This window comes from Macaca fascicularis, chromosome 17 (assembly GCF_037993035.2).
Source record: "Macaca fascicularis isolate 582-1 chromosome 17, T2T-MFA8v1.1".
Lineage (NCBI taxonomy): Eukaryota > Metazoa > Chordata > Mammalia > Primates > Cercopithecidae > Macaca > Macaca fascicularis.
In genome coordinates, this window is record NC_088391.1 from 32246250 (window position 1) to 32267313 (window position 21064).

At 39.5% G+C, this 21064-nt stretch overlaps 1 protein-coding gene across 4 annotated transcripts in view; it reads left to right on the forward strand.

Moving 5' to 3' along the window:
* Positions 1-19672, forward strand: part of OLFM4 (olfactomedin 4) — a 285024-nt gene extending 265352 nt beyond the window's left edge. For all 4 annotated transcript variants that reach the window (XM_045377608.3, XM_065533303.1, XM_065533302.1 and 1 more), the window contains exons 2-5: positions 1994-2146; positions 9521-9733; positions 10702-10861; positions 17568-19672. In XM_045377608.3, coding sequence (XP_045233543.2) covers positions 1994-2146; positions 9521-9733; positions 10702-10861; positions 17568-18370 — 1329 coding nt within the window. In that variant the 3' untranslated portion in view covers positions 18371-19672. The remainder of the gene's footprint in view (positions 1-1993; positions 2147-9520; positions 9734-10701; positions 10862-17567) is intronic.
* Positions 19673-21064: the final 1392 nt, after the last annotated feature.

Consider the following 21064-nt stretch of genomic DNA (forward strand, 5'->3'; position numbering starts at 1 on the left):
AGCAGGATGGAAGCTGGGGGAGTCCATAGCACTGGGACAGAGATGTTCAATAGAAACCGGTGGAATGGCTGTCAGCAGGGCTCATAAGTATTTGCCTGTCTTTCAAGTGAACTTCAGTACTAAAAGTTGTTAGCTAGTGGTTCCTAGTTGACTGTCTAGAGATTGCTTGATGATATCCACTGTTTTCTCAGTTGGCAGAGTTTCTCAGAGAACTCTGAGAATGGCCCAACGCTGTTTTGTGCAGCTAATTAAACTCCCCTTGTTAAAATGCAATGCAAGATTTTTTTTTGTTTTTTGCTAGACAGTTATTATAATAAGCTATTTCTTCAAAAGTCCGTGATATGTCGGTCTTTTCTGTAAAAGCCTTGGCATGCTTGAGTTGGAGTCTTTCTGTCTTTGGAGAAATGAGTAAAGCTGGTTTCAAGGGAAGCTGGCCTCTCCGATGGGTTCCTGGTGTATCTTGTCCAATCTTTATTCATCTCTGGCAAAGACCCTTGCCCTATTCAAATCCTGCTGTTCACCCCTATGTTCGACATAAATCTGCTTGTTTCTCCTCCCTACTCCTGAACTCTTTCCCGTGTGGGGATGTGACTGGAAAAGAAAATTGAGGTCAAGGTCGTAAATTTTGACTAAACACATATAGAGACTTTTGGATACACACACATATATATATTTTTTGCTCATCTTGAAACTTAAATTAAATTAAAAACAACTTAGGTGCAAAAGGCTTGATTGGCCCCGAGGCCAGTGATAAAATAAGTCTTCATTATAGAAGCATCTAGACCCAGCTTGTTCAGGCGTCATGGAGGTTGGTGGCCATTCAATGACAGGACACATGACACCACCTGCAGCTGGCTGACCTGAACTTTGAGAGACATGGCCAGAGTCTCTTCTAGCTCTGAAGACCATTGCTGTCTCCTTAGCGGTTCATAAAAAGTCCCTTCAGGCTGATGTTCCACAGGTGAGCTTTGGGTTGGCCTTCAGATGAGATCATTAAAAGGCACAGCAAATTGGCTGCCAAGGGTTACTCTGTAAGGCAACAGTAGTAATGAAAAAATGTTAATTGTGCTGGGATCCTCTTGGGGAAGTTCAAAGGGGACAAAAGAAAAACAGGATCTTTCAAACGTGTCATTTAAAAATATGCAGTGGCACTGAAGTGTGAGTCTGAATATCTTAAAGAAACATCAAATATTTTAAAATGACTTTTTCTGCAAATGGTAAGCTGGAAAAAAACTTTTACTAAAAAAATTGCACAAAACCTTCAAGCTCATATGCTATTCAGTTTCCAACAAATGGCTGGCTCTCATTTTGAAGGATGTTAATTTACAATTTCCCAGGCGATGAGAGGATATGAATTTGCATCATATATTTTCATTGTAGCCTGCATCCTTGGTGATTCCCTCATTCTGATGAAAAGGAATTGGATTGGGGTTGGGGTGAAGGTGAGGAAGAGAAAATGAGCAGTAGAAGGAAAGAGAATGTGACATTTTCTGATCACCTACCCTGTGCCAGAGACTTGGCTCACATTAGTCCGTTAACACTGAGGATAACCCTGTGAAGTAGGTTATCTCTATTTTACAGATGAAGGAACTAAGAATTAAGGAGGTTTCACATCTAGCAAGTGCTAGAATTGAAATTCGAACTTAGCACTCTCATAGCTTCTTTATTTCCCTTTCCTTGCATAGAGATAGGAATAATCTCCTTTAAGACTCCAGAATGGAGAATCTTCCTTTCGGGAAAGTCCACTGACGTAGTGGTTTTCGTACAATGAAAACCATAGTGGTTTTCGTACGGCGATGTGGCTAAACGCTGTGTGGTCCCCACCTGTGAAAACAAAACTGTTTTAGCTTGTTTCTATGATTCTATTCATTTGTGTATTGGACTCCACTTACTTGCCTGTAAGTACTCTTGACAGGCCAATTTCTGTCACTCCAGTTGCCAAAAAGCTCAGATTCCAGCTTGTTACTGATGTTCAACTTGTTATTATTTGCAGTTGTTTTCCAATGTCACTGGCTCCGTGGATGACCGTGGGACCTGCCAGTGCTCTGTTTTCCTGCCAGACACCACCTTTCCCGTGGACAGAGTGGAACGCTTGGAATTCACAGCTCATGTTCTTTCTCAGAAGTTCGAGAAAGAGCTTTCTAAAGTAAGCATTTTCTTTTCAAACAGTATCTTGATAAAAAGAAGCAAAACAAAACGTGTTTTAATTTAGGATTTTCTAAGCAACCATTCTTCACTGTATCAAAGACATCACATTTTTATTCTATGGTGATTTTAGTATTTATTTTAGAGGACACCAATGGAGTTCTTATTAAGGCAGGGGAAGTGAGAACACAGGAAGAAAGTGGGCTTCAGATTGTTCACGCTGTGGATAAACTCACTATAGTATTGTGGTATTTACGTAGTCGGAAAGAAGCTCTCCCTGCAAACCCCAACCTGCAATTTTTATTTTGTTTTGATGCTGTTTCTTCCTTTTGGTCTTCCAGATCTTTCCTCAAGCTTTCATTTCTTTTTTTTTCTTCTCCTCTATCCCCTTTAGTTCTATCTCCCTTCTCTTTTTCCTTTTCTTCTATTTCTATTCCATTCCTGCATCTTTTACTTTCTTATTTCTCTTGCCTCAATCCTTGCCCTTATTCATCCCTTCTAATCTATCTTTTCCTTTCCTGGTTAATTCTTTTTTTTTGGGGGGGGGGACATTTTTGGGTATTTTCTTACTTTTAGATGATCTTTTTTTCCCTCCTTCTTTTCCTCTTCCTCTACTTCCACTCCTTCAAATCCTCTCCCTCTCATCGTCCTCCCTCCCTCTCTCTTTTCTTTAACCCTTTTACAAATTGCTCACTTCCTTCTCTCTCTCCCTCACTCTCTTTCTTTTTTTGTGACAATAAGTTGTAGTCTCTTCTATTTTTTTCTATTTTCTCCAAGTGAAACCCAAGGTTGTAGTCTCTTTATTTTTAATTTTTATTTTTTCTGGGTATATAGTAGGTGTATATAATAATGGGGTACATGAGATACCCTGAGACAGGCATGCAATGCATAATAATCACATCATGGAAAATGGAGTGTCCATCCCCTCAAGCATTTATCCTTTGTGTTACAAACACTCCAATTAGACTCTCTTACTTATTTTAAAATGTACAATGAAATTATTATTGACTATAGTCACCTGTTGTGCTGTTGAATACTAGGTCTTATTTATTCTTTCTAACTACTTTTATTTTTTACCCTTTAACCATCTCCACTTCCGTCCTCACCCTCCATCTCTCTTTCTTGATGATTATCTTCTATTGTCTCAGCAGGAACATTACATTTGATGTGTCCAACGTCAGACAAAAATTGAAGGCTTCCCTGGGAATTTGAATCAAGACTAATAGGTTTCTCAGCCTTGGTGAAAACACTGACTTGAACTCTGATTACTGTTTTTTTCTTTAGCCAGAGGAAGTTATCTTAAAGGGTTTGCCTTTCTCTGGGCTGGCTGGCACAATGTGACTTGGTGTTCTAGTTTTGACCCCTTCCACCTTTTCAGCCCAAGTTAAAAATCAGTTAGAAAAGTTCCTATTTTCTGCACAGGTGAAGTCCAAGCTAGGCTATAATCACATTATGCATTATTTAATACAACTCCATTAATTTACAAGGAGCTCTGGCTTTACTGCAAGATTCAGAATAAGTTTTCCTAAGAAATTTAAGCTTTTCCACCTCAACATCCAACATAGTTATCCTTTAAAACAAAAATTATGATGAGGCTGAGACCCTACTTTCAGCCTGAATTGGTAGATAAATATTCTAAGTTTAAATGAGTGTCCAGGAAAATGTGTTTGACTACTCTAGAAACCTAGCTGCTTAAGAAATAAAATGTCCTTGAATTAATCAGCAGAAAAGGCACAGCACTAAATTATAAATTCTAACCATTAATATTCATAGCCTTATTCCAGCATAATCAAGTACAGATAAGAAGTTATGCATAAAAACATAACAAGTAGAGGAAAATCCTAGGTAAAGATTTTTTCAGTTAGAGTCATTTGCTTTGAAATAGTGGGAACTACTGATTTACATGTCATCTTTGCTGGCAGCAGTGTGAAGGGCAGTTTGAAACCTTATGCGCTCCAGGGAGGGTATGTGGCTTGCCAGGTTTGTGGATATGGGACATTCAATCCCAATACTGTACGGGGGACTGGTAGCATCTGCTTTGCTAGTAACAGGTAGGGACAAAATGCAGAATAGGTGAAAAGTTTTAGTTCTGAATGTGTCAGTGGCTGCTCAGATCCTAAAAAAATCTGTGATTGTGGCCTAAGGAAAAAGTTTATCTGCTAGCTAGGAATCATATAATCTATTTAGTGTGGCAGGTGATAATAACAACAATAATAGTAGCACTTTGTTTGTGCTTTTTCAAATGCTTCCAGTTCTATTCTCCTTTCAAGCAACCCTTTAAGGCAGATAGGCCAGGTGTTGTCTCTCCCATTTTAGAAAAGGAAAAACTGCAGTTCGTAAAGGTAAGGAGACTTGCCCAAGGTCATTCCTCTCTTGGCTGGTTAAGCCAGGTCAGAATTCGAGTCTTCAAAATCATCCCAACTCTCTTTCCTCTTGGCCATGCTGTCAGCATCCTCTAGGGTAAGCCCAGAAAGAGCTGCAGTAGGTCAGTAATGCCTTCAAATCCAAAGTTATCTGTTTAGCTGAGGGCTTTCGAATTTCCAAGTGAATTATTACAGCTGTCCCTAGGTTGCCTTGAAAATCATCATTTAACTGGGGGCCTGGGAGAATGCCCGTTTAGGACAGGCCAGTAGAAAAGGTTTTTGACTGCCTTACATTGATTCATTATCTGTCAGTACGCAGAGAAGACAGGGAGCTGCCTCTGCATAAGATGCTGAAAGCATTTTATACTTTTCTGTTGTTTACGATATGTCCTTTTGTGACTATACTTAGGAAAGGGATGGCACAAAAGGCAGCTCAAGATTTTCTCTTTCTCTGGAGGCTTATGGTCTTTGGGGTAAGTTGTTTAATATGACATATTTGCTAGTAGATCCTCATGCATGGGAAGGTTGAGGCAGCCTAGGAGACATTAAGGCAACCCATAAAGAAACAACATTGATTGAGCCATATTTTGTGTAGTGAAAGAAAATAAAAGGTCAGATTGAAAACGCTGAAATTACTGTTTCTCTACTAATTTCTATAATTCATAGGGCCTCCATTAGCTAGGCACTTAATGTACATTATCTGTAGTCTTTATGTAATCTTGTAAACTCAATATCATTACCCCCAGTTTACAGGAAACTAAGGGTTAGAGAAATTAAGTGATTTGCTCACTAAGTCCTGAAGTTAGATTTGAGTCTAGTTGGGTCTAGCTCCAAAGTGCTTTATATGTCTTTACAATCACTTCAGGCTCAATGAACCCTGTTACATTTACTTTGAAACATATATTGAAAACAGTAGTATGTTGCAAAGTAAACTTACTTATTTCAAATAGTCTGGCCATAGTTATAATCACAGGTTTTGAGAGACTGGCAGAAACAAGAACCAGATTAATTCTTTAGCTCACTAGCACTACATCCTTATTTATGACAAGACCACATTAATTATAAGGAACAATAACAAGCACCCCCAAACCAACCCTCACACAAATTTTATTCCTCATCAATGACATAGTATGTGCATAACAAGCAAAATAAAATGGAAGCTGTGAATGTTAGGCTGGTGGCTTAAAGACTCAACTAAAACATAGATAAGCCGTCTAGTGCTCAGACTTGTCGTGATGAGGAGCTTCAAGGTAAAGATGTTGATACAGGACGTGTCTTCTCAAGGCTAGACCCATATTCTTGATAGAATGTTTAGCAGTGTTCCTGGCCTTTAGATGCCGATAGCACCCGCCCACCCCCCAGTTATGAGAACCAGGACAAAATCATCACCACTACCACCCTCCCTCCATTTAGAATGACTGTTCTAGATCAAAATAGAGCCATTAGGTCTTCTAAAGACAGGGATATATTCTGAGAAATACATCGTTAGGTGATTTTAACATTGGTGAACATCACTGTATGCTTACACAAACCTAGAGGGTGTAGCCAACTACACACTCACTCAGGCTATATGATATAGCCTATTGCCAGGCTACAAACCTGTACAGCCTGTGACTGTACTGAATACTGTAGGCAATTATAATACAATGGTAAGTTTTTGTGTATGCATATATATCTAGAAAATGTACAGTAAAAATATATTTATAATCTCATGGTACCACTGTCATATATGTGGTCTGTCATTGACAAAAATGTTGTTATGCAACAAACAACTATATTTTCTAGAAGAAGAAAAAAAATGCAGAAAGTGCCCCAAGTGCCAGGGATGTGGGACTGGAGGCTCCCAGGCAGGCTGGGCTGCCTCTCCCAAGACTGCACCTCCCAGGAGGAGATGGCTTGTGCTCAGCATTGTCCATGCATTCCCGAAGCTACAGATTCATATATGTGAAAGGTTCATATGAATGATTTACTTAAATTAGTGAAGTTCACACTCTGAAGTCTTTCTGGCCCATCCCCAAGCTCTTTTGTGTCTTCTCTAACTCCATGGATTATTGCCGTTTTCCTGAACACCACTGAGCGTCTTTTAAGTGTCTGCTGAAGAACCTTGAGTTTTTTTCCTCAGATGGATCTGTACAGACCCTTCATTTTGTCTGCACCAGGATAGGCGCACACCACACATTTTTATAGGTAGCAAACTCCAGAATATGCCTTGCTTTTTTTTGTGAAAATCTGGGAGAACCACATTTTATTTAGCAGAGATGACAGTTGAATCACTCATTTTTGTAGAACAACAGCTGCGATGTGCCACCAAAATGTTCCAGAGAAGCTGAGGGTGTTTCATTTGTTCCAAGAGCTGGCAAGGCCAAATGCCAACAAGCATATTTATTTCTCAAACTTCCATTTCTGTAATGGATTGGCACTTTATTTATTTATTTTTATCATAGTCAAGGTTTTATGCCTGATTTTTGTAGACACTGAAACCTTGCAGTCCTATATCTGCAGTGCACTTTTGAGGGGGACTTGTTAGGTTTCATATACAGTCAGCCCTCCATAGCCTTGGTTCTTCATCTGCAGATATAACCAACCTCAGATTGAAAAATTTCACAGAAAAAAACTAATAAAAATGACCATGTAACAACAGAAATTATATAAATATAAGCAATACAACAACTATTTATGTAGCATTTACATTGTTTTAGGTATGATAAGTAATCTAGAGATGATTTAAAGTATTTGGGAGGATGTGTGTAGATCGTAGGCAAATAGTGTACCATTTTCTATCAGAGTCTTGAGCATCCTTGAATTTTGTTATTCTTGGGAGATTCTGAAACCAGTCCCCCATGGATACAGAGGGGTGGCAGTATATATGTTTAAACCTCCCTATCCACCAAAATATCACCAGCCTTGTCATCCTCTGAGTTATGGTACATCCGATGGCAGTGAGCATCAGTTGCCTGAGGAGATACACTAGCAGTGCCAAAGGCTGTTTTTTCAACTTTCATTAAAATCCTTTTTGCCTGAAGCCCTAGCTCTTTAGGTCTGTGGTCTATGAGTCTACTTTAATTTGCACAATGGGGTTAAGTGGAAGGGCTGAAATGACAGAAGTTAGGATTGCTTTTGGTATTAGAAGGATTAGAGGCCAACATCTCTAAATTCATCCAGGCACTGTGGATCAGCTACTTGATATTAGTGTAGTTTTGGGAAAAGTATCACTTCTGTTCAAATTTTTAAAAAGCATATAAAGCCAGCAACTTTTAATGAGCAGGTCCTTAAAAAAGCCATGGCATTTTCTTTAGAGATCAGATTCAGAAAGAACCACCAACTGTGTTTATTAAAATATCCATTTGGAGATTCCAATTATACACTAAACCGCCAAGGGAATTTTTGGAAGTATTTTAACTTAATGATCAGACATTCAAATATATGCAACAAATGTGTAATTTAAAGGTCTGATTGCAATAATCAGTTCTTGGAATAAATGTAGGTGCACTTAATGAAATGTGTACTCTACAGGGCACACACACTCACATATTGTGTAGTAGGTTGGATCTTTATGCCACTTTGTAAAAGGCAGAGGGGATCAAAACTAATTGCATATGGTGATCAAAGAAGGAATTCAGCATAGCGCATTTCTCCCTCTTCTAGAAAATACTTAGATTTAGAGCCGTGGTTCTAAATGGAAGGAGGTGGTGGTGGCAGCGGCAATGATTTTGTCCCCAGGGAACATTTAGCAATGTCCAGAGACATTTTTGGTTATCATAACTGGGGAGTAGGTGGATACAACTGGCATCAAGAGGCCAGGGATGCTGCTTAATATTGTATAATTCACAGCACAACTGCCACAAGAAATGACAATCCAGTCCCAAATGCCAACAATTAGAGTAAGTGTGTTGAAAGGAGGAGAGATGGCAAGAGAATATGATACAAACCAGTTTAGTTTGGGGAGCTAATATCTTCAAACATTAAAATGGAGATTAAGAAAAAAGAGCTCAGTATCACCTGATCGTTAGAGAAATGCAAATGGAAGCCATAGTAAGATACCATCTCACACCAGTCCAGAATGGCTATCATTAAAAAGTCAAAAAATAACAGATGCTGGTGAGGTGGCAGAGAAAAGGGAACACTTATACACTGTTGGTGGGAGTGTAAATTAGTTCAGCCATTGTGGAAAGCAGTGTGGTTACTCTAAGAACTAAAAAAAACTATTATTCAACCTAGCAATCCCCTTACTGGGTATATACCCACAGGAATATAAATTGTTCTCCCATAAAGATACATGGGTATGTATGTTCATTGCAGTACTATTCATAAGAGCAAAGACATGAAATCAACCTAAATGCTCATCAATGGTACACTGGATAAAGAAAATGTGGGCCATATATACCATGGAATACTTTGCAGCCATAAGAAAGGATGAGATCATGTTCTTTGTAGGAACATGCATGGAGCTGGAAGACATTATCCTAAGCAAATTAACACAGGAACAGAAAACCAAATACCACATGTTGTCACATATAAATGAGAGCTAAATGATGAGAACACATGGACGCAAAGAGGAGAACAACAGAGGCGTACTTGAAGGTGGAGGGTGAAAGGAGGGAGAGGAACAACAACAAAAAGTCTCTGGGGTGCTAGGCTTAGTACCTGGGAGACAAAATAATCTGTACAACAAAGCCCTATGACATGAGTTTACTTATCTAACAAACCTGCATATGTACCCCGAACCTAAAAGCTTTTTAAAAAATGAAGATTAAAGTATACTTGCAAATGATGATGCTGACACAAAATTATTTTTAGTCTAGCAAAATATAAAATCTACCTCCCTTCAATTGGAGTAATAAGTTCTTTGGATAGATTTTAAAAATCTAGTTAAATATATTTTTGATCTATTTCTTTACAAAAAACAATGATTGGCAAGAATCAAATAGTTCTCAGCTCAAGGGCTTGGTAGTGGAAGAAGATGGTGTGATACTACTCAGGGAATTGGCTTGAACCTTTTGATTTTCTTTCAGGTAAAGGAATATGTCAAATTAATCAGTGTGTATGAAAAGAAACTGTTAAACCTAACTGTCCGAATTGAGATCATGGAGAAGGATACCATTTCTTACACTGAACTGGACTTTGAGCTGATCAAGGTAGAAGTGAAGGAGATGGCGAAACTGGTCGTACAGCTGAAGGAGAGTTTTGGTGGAAGCTCAGAAATTGTTGACCAGCTGGAGGTGGAGGTAAGGAGTGAACTCACTTCTTGGTAAATTACTAATAAACTCCCTTCAGTGACTATAAGCAAGTACTAGGACCAGGAAATAAAACTCGCTCTTCCAACTTCTAATTCTCTACTTTCTCATGGCCACATGGCATATCACTATGTTCTGTTTTGGATAAGGGCCTGCGTTTGAATAATAAGTTAAGCACATTGGGAATGTGCTGACTTAGGAGCAAGTATCGTCTAATGGTCAGAATCCTGCCCCAGAATAAAATGCCCTTTCAACTTCTCTGAAAAGGAGGTGACATAAATTTGAACAACTGTTCATGGCCAAGCTATATGAGGTGTCTTCTCTGCTCTCGATTGGAACTGGAAATCCACAATATACCTGATTGTGGCAAACTTGTTAGGTTTGTTTCTCCTTTTGAATAACCTGGAATCCTTCTCCACAAACTGGAAACCTCCTTTAATAAATTTCTTGTATATTTCTGTGAAGCCTTTTAAGATCTGTGGATAAAGACCATCACATTTATGGTTGGGTAATTTATATCAACGAGAATTTACTAGCACAGTCATGACATGGGCTATAATTGAGAATTCTAGTTACATATTTTAGAATTTAAGCTTTCTCTGGCCCTCACCATTCATTAGAATCTTAATTATAATACAACATGAGTAAACACAAGTTTATAGGGGAACGTTATTAGAAATGAACTTTAATGGACATTTGTGGATGCTGAGAATGAGCTTGGGCTCTATTATTAAAGCCATTAAAATCTTTGCCATTTTCTTCTTGTCACACACATCTGCCTGAGATCTGACAGGCGTTCACACTAAACCATAAAATGTATTCTTCCAAATGAAACCATTCAGAAGAGTCTCTGGTGTATTCTCTGGCAATGTTTCACTAAATGACAAATTCAGCCCTGGAATGTTTATGAAAGAAATTGCACCATAATATAAAGTCACTCTGAATTTTTATTTCCTCAGATAAGGAATATTACTCTCCTGGTAGAGAAGCTTGAGACGCTTGACAAAAACAATGTCCTTGCCATTCGCCGAGAAATCGTGGCTCTGAAGACCAAGCTGAAAGAGTGTGAGGCCTCTAAAGGTCAAAACACCCCTGTCGTCCACCCTACTCCCACTCCAGGTAAGCGTGCTACTTTTTTAACCACTTGTGCCAGACCCCATAAGCAGCTGTGAGTGGGGTGGGGAAGGGATTGGGGATCGCAATGGTGAAAGAAGAAGGTGTTTTTTTTTTTTTTTTTTCTTTCAGTTCTCAGTTTTCTCTTCCATGTTTTAAAGGTCCCTTCCTCCCGAGTATTCTACATGCTATCATATTCTAGGTTTCACAGAGAAAGAGCACAAACAATGAGGGATTTAAACAAAATCCACAAGTTACACGTATTCTCTTTGCATTTTCTAACAGGGAACAGAAATCTCTATGGTGATGGAGGCAGTCAGGGGCCTCAGGGGAAAGCCTCTGGAATCTGTGTGTGGCATCCACGTTCCTGTGTATTTAAGGGCTGATTGGCTCACTTATCTGATGAGCTGGGTTTATGCCTTCAATGCTCCCATCTTCTCTCTCTCCTTCCCTTTCTCCTCTTTAATTTTTCCTTTTTTCTTCTATAAATGCATGCTGCATACCTGCTGTATTGTGTGTCCTGAGATTCAGTGAGGATTAAAGGAATGACGCCACATATCCTGTGCTTGTGGGTGTGTCTTGCCATTGCTCATGGATTGTGAGTGCTTGGAGGGTAGGGGTGGCATGTTAGTCTCTAATGAGTTGCCACTGGGGTTAAGTACAGCACAGAGGTGGGTGTTCTGCAAATATACCCATAAATGGAGGCAGGGGAGTGTAGGGTTCAAGAGTATAGCTTTAGAATCCCAAAGACCTGAGCTTCCCAGCTAGGTGGCTACAGCAAAAAGGATCCTTAATATCCTCATTTGTAAAATGGGAGAATAATAGTGCCTGCCTTGCAGGGTGGCTGTGGGGATTAATGAGTCAATGCTTGGGAAGCTCAGAGCCTTATGATCGGCATTCACACGCTGGCAATGGATATTATTAATAATGTTGATATTTGAAGCGAAAACCTTGCAACAAAACAAAAGCAGTGCCAGATCACTGTGCCCTGCGATGCATCCCTCCAGGTAAACTAAAGCCTCTCAGCCACAGCGTTCAGCCCCGTCCTTTAGAGATATCGATGACACAGGGACTTTCTCTCTGCAGGTCCTGAGCATCTTAGCCTGAATGGGGACTGTATCTTTTCATCAAATCATGCAACCCTTTTATTTTTATTAATTCCAATCCTCACACCTGCTTTCTTTTAGGTTGTGTTTCTGAATTCTTGTCAATGTAACTGATTTTTTAAGGCTTCAATTATTAAATAGGTATAGCCATGGATATAAGCCTCTTGGTCTTGTTCAGGCGGATCTTTTTCCTCCCTCTACAAATAGGAGTCTATCCTACTACAACAGGTGTCATCTAATGGTCAGAATCCTGCCCCAGAACAAAATGGCCTTTCAACTTCTCCAGAAAGGAGGTAACATAAATTTGAACAACTGTTCAAATTTCTCAACCTGCAGAGGAGGTTTAGGGCAGACAGCATGGTCTGTCCTCTGTAATAAACTAAGGCTAAATTTAGTCTGGGATTAGTGGTGCAAAAATGTAGCAAATGAGAACTGTTTCTGCTGGACCACAGAGGGCTCACTGAGGCAGAGGCTGAAGCAATGACAACAACTGATAATACCTGAACTAGCTCCCCAACACCCCTTGCAAATCTTCCTCATGGAATGGATTTTTCTGGCACAATTTTCTATGCATCCCTTCGAATGAGGACATTTTAGATGAAGGAATATTCAGGGCCATCTAACTTAGCCCCATCTTGTCTCAGAGGAGAAGACTTGGATAGTAAGGATGCTGCTTTTCCTGAGGCCACACAAGTAGTTAAAGACAGAGCAGAAGGTGCAAGACAAGGGTCTTTGCTTCCTGGTCAGCTCAGGACTGAGGGTGGCAGGCACCAGCAATCCAAGGACAATGGTGGGGAGAAAATGTATCGCTTAGTACCCAGGGAAGAAAACAAGTGAGCCTGTTGGGTTGTTTTTGTTGGATTTTTTTTTTTTCCCCAGAACTTTCCCCTAGGCCCTCACACTTAGACTTCTGTGATCCATCTTAACCCAGCTGTGTTGTTTAAGCAAATTGGACCCAGATTTTCACTCACTTTCCCACAACCTTGACTGTACCTGAATCCCTGCCAAGCCACCTGGCTCTCTTCCAGCTTTGTTCATATTATAGTTATGATGTTTATATTAAACTGACTTTTGGTCATGTTTTTAAATCAATTTCTTTCACTTGCTCTCTTTCTGTCTGGAGTGGTTGATAATGCAGAATTGGAAAATCCCCAGGCACCACAAACTTGTGAGCCTGTGGAGACTTTAATTAAAGTTACTCCCTATTATGGGACCTTAAAATCTGGCCTGTTTGCTTTTTTCACTGTGGAGTTTGCACAGAATAAAAAAGACTATATGCAAGTCTCAGCTCTAAAGTAACTCTGTGCAGTCTGGGCCCCCTCCCTCATAGCTACAGTTTGCTAACCCAGTGGTCAGCTTGAACTTAGAACAAGTGAATGTATCCCAGGTTCAATCAAATATGCTTCCTATTTGGTTTTTGCTACAAACAACACCCTTTTTCTGCCTCATTTCATAGAACTTTCTAATCTAAAATAATTGGCCTTCTACTCATTAACGTTTTTTCCCTTCAAACTTCAGTCTGTCTCTGTTTTGCCTGTGAATCTAAATGACTGCATATAGGCCAAATGTGATCGGAGTGCTCCGGGATTGATCTCCATTTTGCTTGGGGATGCAAGGTTCTATGCTGGTCCCTAGTGATGCTCAGCAAGTAGCTGATGATTGAATGGGGTCTGAAAGAAATGGGGTGATCTGCTAAAATCTCAAGCTTAGGGAAGAGCCACGTGTTGAACAGCATATATCCAACACCTCAGAGTCAATTTAGTCTTAATCATTTTGTGACTGATTGTTTTAATTGCCTAATTCTTATAAGTCAATCATATTCTCCTCCTGGCTCAAACCAAGTTCAGTTGCCCAGTTGAGAGAGTGCATTAATAGATCCAAGATTAATTTTCCTCTGCAGGCATATAATCATTGGCTTTAAAAAATGCTACTAACCATGATACTTTAAAAAAGCCGAGTCAGAATATTTTAAAGTCTCATGATTATGGCTTCCTCAGATATTTTCAGAGAACCATGGTGGCATCTAATGAATTGCATGATGAAGAGAGTGCCAATAAAGGCTAAACTTGTATAGAGGGTTCCTTAAATTATGTTCCATGGAGTAAATACCAGGCTTTTTGAAAAACCAGATATGTAGCAGGGTGGAAGGCTAGTGTTTTATAAATAAGGGTAAGCGGAGTTTAGGCGGTTTGATTCATCTTTCCTTCCTTTATCCCACAAACATAATTTGGTGCCACTGTGTGACTGGCCCTGTTCTGGGTACTGGGGTTACCAGCATGAGTAAAGAAACCCCCAGAAGCCACTATCTAGGAAAGGAGAGATCTAAACCTCCAGTTGTAACATGATGTGATTATATTGAGATATTTAGCATTTACTGAGTAACATTTACATGCCTTCTCTGTATTTTTCATAACTATTTTGCAGAGTTGGTATTATTTTTCTTCTGACATGAGGAAACTGAGGCTTAGAAGGTTAAGTAACTTGCTCAAGGATACACAACTGCTATTGGAATCAGGCTTTGAATTAGAATCTGGCTAGTAGTATTTTTCATACTAGGCTGCCTTTCATAGATGCTCTAACAGAGAGGTGCACCTGTGGTTTCTGGAGTGAAAAGAAAATTCCAACAGCTCACCTATCTGCTTAACACCAAATTATCTTTGCCTCCTTGCTTGTGGAGTAGGTAAAAGGATACTTTTGCTCCTGACAGTTTTGTGCTGTGTGTTCTTTTCCACCAGAAAATGCAAAATGATTCAATGGTCTTTCAGAATTCTTGGATCATGACTGGGCAATGGGCTGTTGCCCAAGTGTCAGGGTGAAGTTGGGATGGAAACTGGGTATGAAGTATGGAATGAAGTATGTCTAAGACCTTGACATGAAGGAAGAGGCTGGGAAGGAATATGAGATAAGGGAGGGTAGTAAGAAGCTCAGTGAAGATGGGATGGGTGGGTGGGGACTCTGAGGAAGAGTGGGAACTGGGCTGTCAGTTTCAGTATCGTGTCCAAGATGGTTTGCTGCCAGGAATCGAGGAAGCCTGCCATAGCATTTTTCCTAGTCTGACATTGTTGTGGCCACATTTGTAGCACTGGCAGCAATGTTGAGTTCTCATCCCCATTTCTGCTTCCTTTCTACCATAGCCAGGACCCTAAAAATGGCCCTTTATCCTTACCCATAGAGGATAAAAGAAGGATAACAAATGAACAGGAAAGTGTTTACGAATGTTTGGGAGGTGAGAAAAAGAAAGTTTCATACATTTTAATATTTACACTGGGCAATTTGAATTTTCTGGTCAACTTATGAAATGATGAGCCACTATTATTATTAGTAGTAGTAACAATAGTAACAGTACTAATACTATTATACTAATAATAGTGCAATTAGTATAATGGTAATAGTAGTAGTAATAGTAATTTTTTGAGAAGTTTATTTTGGGTCCTTCATGTCTAAAAATTTCCACATCTAGGGATAGAATAGTTTAACCTCTTGGTAGTGCTTGAATAAGTGATACGCATCATAAATTTTCCTTAAATACTTTGTTGCTGTCGATTTGGGATATTTTCTTTTCAGGAAGGCAAGATTCAACGAAGCAAACAATTCTATCTTCCAACCTGAAAGAAAAAAAGTGACTTTCCTCAGAGTGAAATGTAGTTAAATAAACAAGTTCTCAGGAAGATACTTTAACTAGAAAATCCAGTTTGTAGCATATGGAAACTTGAATAGTTTTTGTTATCATTAAACTGAACACACCACTAACTTTATTTTAATAATTCATGCATTGTTTCATAAACAAAAGCAAACAAGCATTCATCTGAGAGATCACTTTTAGTAGAAGAAATAATAATTTATAATTTTATTTATTATTTCTTCGGTGGAGAATAGTCTCTTGGCTGAACACACGTTGCTTTTTTATTTATGAAATGGCACATGCATTATTAAAATAAACCTGCGACTGTGTTCTGCTTAATGATATGCAAAATTATTTTGAGGTTGGGTACAGAGTGGTTTCATTTCTCTACCTGTTGTATGGTTGGCTGGCTTTCTCACCAACTGCAGATTTATGAGACCATTTAAGGAACACATATTTAATTCTGGGACCAAAAAGCCCCAGCAGATCGGAAAAATAAAAACAGAATTTCTAGTAATGGTTTCACCTTTGAGCAGTCCTTGGGCGAGGAGGATGGGGAGGGAAGGCATTTAGCAAGGAAAGGAATAGGTCTTTGCATATTGGACACAGCAGAGACCCAGAGACAAAGGCTTTGCTCTCCCTTCCCAGCCTCCATGCTAATCTCAGGCAATTCTTTGGAGCTCTGCTTTTGGCTCCAGCTCACCTCATGTTCCTCAATGGCTCTCTGAGTCCCTGCAAGCATTTCAAGCCAGATCCAACAATTTAGGTTCTGCTCCTTTCCTGTCTCACCTGCTCTGCTCTGAGCAGCAGGACGAGGGAAAATGACCTCAAATATACTTGAAGTTGGGTTTTCTTTGTTATCCAATAAACCATCTCACGAGTTTTTTTTTTTGAGTGTTAAGATCCCAGAAAACGCGTGTTCAACTCTTTGGATAGTTATTATAAAAATACTAGAGGAACTTTATTTTATTTTTATAGCCCATAAACTCCTGGGATGGCAGGCATTTCAGTGGGAGTACAATGTGAAGGGTTGATCGCCCAGACTGAGTCATTTACCCAAGTGTTACACAGAATGTAGATTCAGTGGACCAGTGAATCTTGTCCCACTTGATTGTACACATTGTGACAATGACAGTGTCTGGATGGAAAGATGAAATACTTGCATGTCATTCTATGGCACAATAGCATGTGGGTAATGAACGGCAGGACTCACCTTGTAACTCTGCAGCAGGACGGTCACCAAGTGATTTATTGATGGGCTGTGCATTGGGTACAGAGCAGGCAATGTTGCCCCAAAATAACTTTATGGCTTCTAAAGGGTGAAATCCCACCATTATAGGACCATCTTTCTGGATCTATAAAATGCTCTATTTAAAACGTCTTCTTCTGAGAATAGCTTAAAGCAGGATTGGTACCTGGCATGGATGTGCAGTTGGGGTCCCAAGGAAGGGGAGAACGAGGAAGGGCATGAAGCCTTGCCTGGGAAAACCTTCTTCTTCATCACAATTCTTTCTGGGGCTGACCCTAGTGAATAACATCTTGTGGATTTATAGAAATAGGGTAGGATTGTGGAATAATCTTGCTTTCTTGATTTTGCTGTAAGAAAAATGAAATAAGATAATATTTGCAAAATGCTTTCTGATAGAAGGAAATATATTAAATTCACCAAGTCTCCTTTTCCTCTCTCTGGGCCTCCAAACATTTTAAATATAGTTCTTGCCAGTTTCATTATTCCTATTTTCCAGATTGAAAGCCCACCCATGGAAACAGAAGGTAGTTCTCTGTAGAGTGACATCGGGTTTGCATTGAGACTGAATGCACTGAACTAAGAGGAGGTTTGGCTCTTCTCCATCAGAACCACTGTTGTTATTGAACCTTGACAGGAAAAATATTTATAGATTCCTTGGTGCTTAGGATATTAAACTACTTGTATCCTGTGGTTCCTTTTCTCTAAAAATGCCTTTTTATTTTCTTGTTTGTATAGGGAGCTGTGATCATGGTGGTGTGGTGAACATCAGCAAACCGTCTGTGGTTCAGCTCAACTGGAGAGGGTTTTCTTATCAGTATGGTGCTTGGGGTAGGGATTACTCTCCCCAGCATCCAAACAAAGGACTGTATTGGGTGGCACCATTGAATACAGATGGGAAACTGTTGGAGTATTACAGACTGTACAACACACTGGATGATTTGCTGTTGTACGTAAATGCTCGTGAGTTGCGGATCGCCTATGGCCAAGGTAGTGGTACAGCAGTTTACAACAACAACATGTACGTCAACATGTACAACACCAGGAATATTGCCAGAGTTAACCTGACCACCAACACGATTGCTGTGACTCAAACTCTCCCTAATGCTGCCTATAATAACCGTTTTTCATATGCTAATGTTGCTTGGCAAGATATTGACTTTGCTGTGGATGAGAATGGATTGTGGGTGATTTATTCAACTGAAGCCAGCACTGGTAACATAGTGATTAGTAAACTCAATGACACCACACTTCAGGTGCTAAACACTTGGTATACCAAGCAGTATAAACCATCTGCTTCTAATGCCTTCATGGTATGTGGGGTTCTGTATGCCACCCGTACTCTGAACACCAAAACTGAAGAGATTTTTTACTATTATGACACAAACACAGGGAAAGAGGGCAAACTAGACATTGTAGTGCATAAGATGCAGGAAAAAGTGCAGAGCATTAATTATAACCCTTTTGACCGGAAACTTTATGTCTATAATGATGGTTACCTTCTGAATTATGATCTTTTTTTCTTGCAGAACCCCCAGTAAGCTGTTTAGGAGTTAGGGTGAAAGAGAAATAAAATGTATGTTGAAAAAATAGTCTTCTCCGCTTACTTAGATATCTGCAGGGGTGTCTAAAAGTGTGTTCTTTTTGCAGCAATATTTAGGTGCATAGTTCTGCCACACTAGAGACCTAGGACATTTGTCTTGATTTGGTGAGTTCTCTTGGGAGCCATCTGCCTCTTCAGGTGCATTTTCCAATAAAGTCTGTCTAGGGTAGGATTGTTAGAGTTCTAGGGGCACTGTGGGCCTAGTGAAGCCTACCGTGAGGAGGCTTCACTAGAAGCCTTAAATTAGGAATTAAGGAGCTTAAAGAGAACTCAATATGACTTCTAGGGATCCTTTGTACAGGAAAGATTGCCCTGTGACCAGTCCTCATCCATGAGTCCCACTAATTATTTCATGCCTGGAAGGAACCTGGGGGCTTAGTTAGGTAGATTAATATCTGGAGCTCCTTGAGGGACAAAATCACCAACTGTTTTTTTTTTTTTTCCTCACTAGCACCTGGAATGATGCTTTGTTTGTGGCAGCTAAGTAAATTTGGCATGCTTATATATTCTACGTCTGTAAAGTGCTGAGTTTTACGGAGGGAGGCCTTTTTATGCATTAAATTGTACATGGCAGATAAATCCCAGAAGGATCTGCAGATGAGGCACCTGCTTTTTCTTTTCTCTCATTGTCCACCTAACTAAAAGTCAGTAGAACCCTCTACCTCATAACTTCCTTCCAAAGGCAGCTCAGAAGATTAGAACCAGACTTACTAACCAATTCCCACCCCCCACCCCCTCTCTACTGCCTGCAGTAAAAAAATTAATAGTTTTCTATGGAACTGATCTAAGATTAGAAAAATTAATTTTCTTTGATTTCATCATGAACTTTTATTTACATGGCTCTAAGACTGTAAGAAAATCTGATGGCAGCGATAAAGTGCTAGCATTTATTGTTACATAATAAAGACCTTGACGCATATGTGCGACTTATGAGCATATCAATTGTTGCATGTCATTTTTGCCTTTGTTTAAGCCTGGAACTTGTAAGAAAATAAAAATTCAATTTTTTTTTTCTTTCTAGGACGAGCTATGGAAAAGCTATTGAGAGTATCTAGTTAATCAGTGCAGTAGTTGGGAAACTTGCTGGTGTATGTGATGTGCTTCTGTGCTTTTGAATGACTTTATTGTCTGGTCTTTGTCTGTTTTTCCTTTGATGTTCAAGTCCCAGTCTATAGGATTGGCTATTTAAATGCTTTACTCCCCTTTTTAAAATAAATGATTAAAGTGTGCTTTGAAAAAAGTCATCGTTTGTTTTATTTACTTTTTAATATTTTTTAATGCTCTTAAGGGAGTAGTCCATCTCTTTCAATGAGGTTCAGAGAATGGCTACCTCCCAAACACTAGTGCCAGGAGATTGCACACCTAAAAACAGATCATATCAATAACTTTTATAAGAGTCCAAAGTTAGCCTGGCTCTTTAGTTTTTCTTTCCCTTTAAAATCCACTCTTTCTGGCAGCTTTTATTGTACAAGACTGCCCTATTATCTTTTGGGATATGACCTTATGTACTTACTAATTTGCATGACTGATCTGATTATTTCCAATGCTAGACTACATTTATGTGGCTTATGTTCCTTTTCCAATTGAGCTATTAACATGGATCAGAAGCCTCTGAATCTTCCCCAGACAGGAAGACTTGGGCAGAAAGCAGAAGGACTAACTGGCTGTACCAGGAGGAGAAGTACCTTTACCAAAGAGAATGTGTAAGAAGACAGGTGACCTACAGCTGGAAGGACACACTGGGCTGATGTAGTTAGTCTTACTGAAATTCTCATTTTGGATCCTTGCCAAGCTTTTTGAGACAGATGGCAGCTATAATATTTAGTATTTTAGTAAGATTTTTTCCTATCTCTTCAGGGCTGAGTGTAGAGACAGGTATGGCCTTCAAAATGCAACAAGATATGAAGCTAAAGACATGTATGTCATGTGAGATACAAGTTAAAAACCAGGATGTTATATTTAATCTGGCTCTAGGCAGTTTTCCAGATGAATGTTTTGTACCAAGTACACAGTATGACCTCTGAAAATTCAGGAAAGGAGACAGAAAGCTAAGGTAACCCTAGCAATCAGCTTCTCATTTGAACTGCTAGAGAAGCATTTGCCTGAAAAAATTCACTTCCCAGCCTCTTTCTCACTGGACATGGTGTATCAGCCTGCAGTGACTGCCTGCAGGAAATCTCCCTGCTGGGAAGGTTGAAGGACTCAGGGATTCAGACTCCTGGGTTTACTGCAGTGCAGTTACACAATGGAAATTTTAGCTTCAGATTCATCAGCTACCGCCTGTTTGAAATTTACATACATATATATATAATAAACATAAATTACATAAGATATAATTCACATGTGATAAAACTTGCCAGTTTTAAGTGCGCAATTCAATGAGTTTTGACAAGTGGATAGTCGTGTAAAGGCTACCACAATTAGGAAATAAAACACTTCCATCCTCCGTGAAATGTTCTCTTGTGTTTTTTTTTATAGTCAACTCCTACCCTGACACTCCAGGCTCCGGCCACCACTGATCTGTTTCCCATACCTATGGTTTGCTTTTCCCCCAAAGTCATAGACATGGAATTATATAGTGAATAGCCTTTTGAATCTGCCTTCTTCAACAAGGGAATTAGTCGGTTCAAAT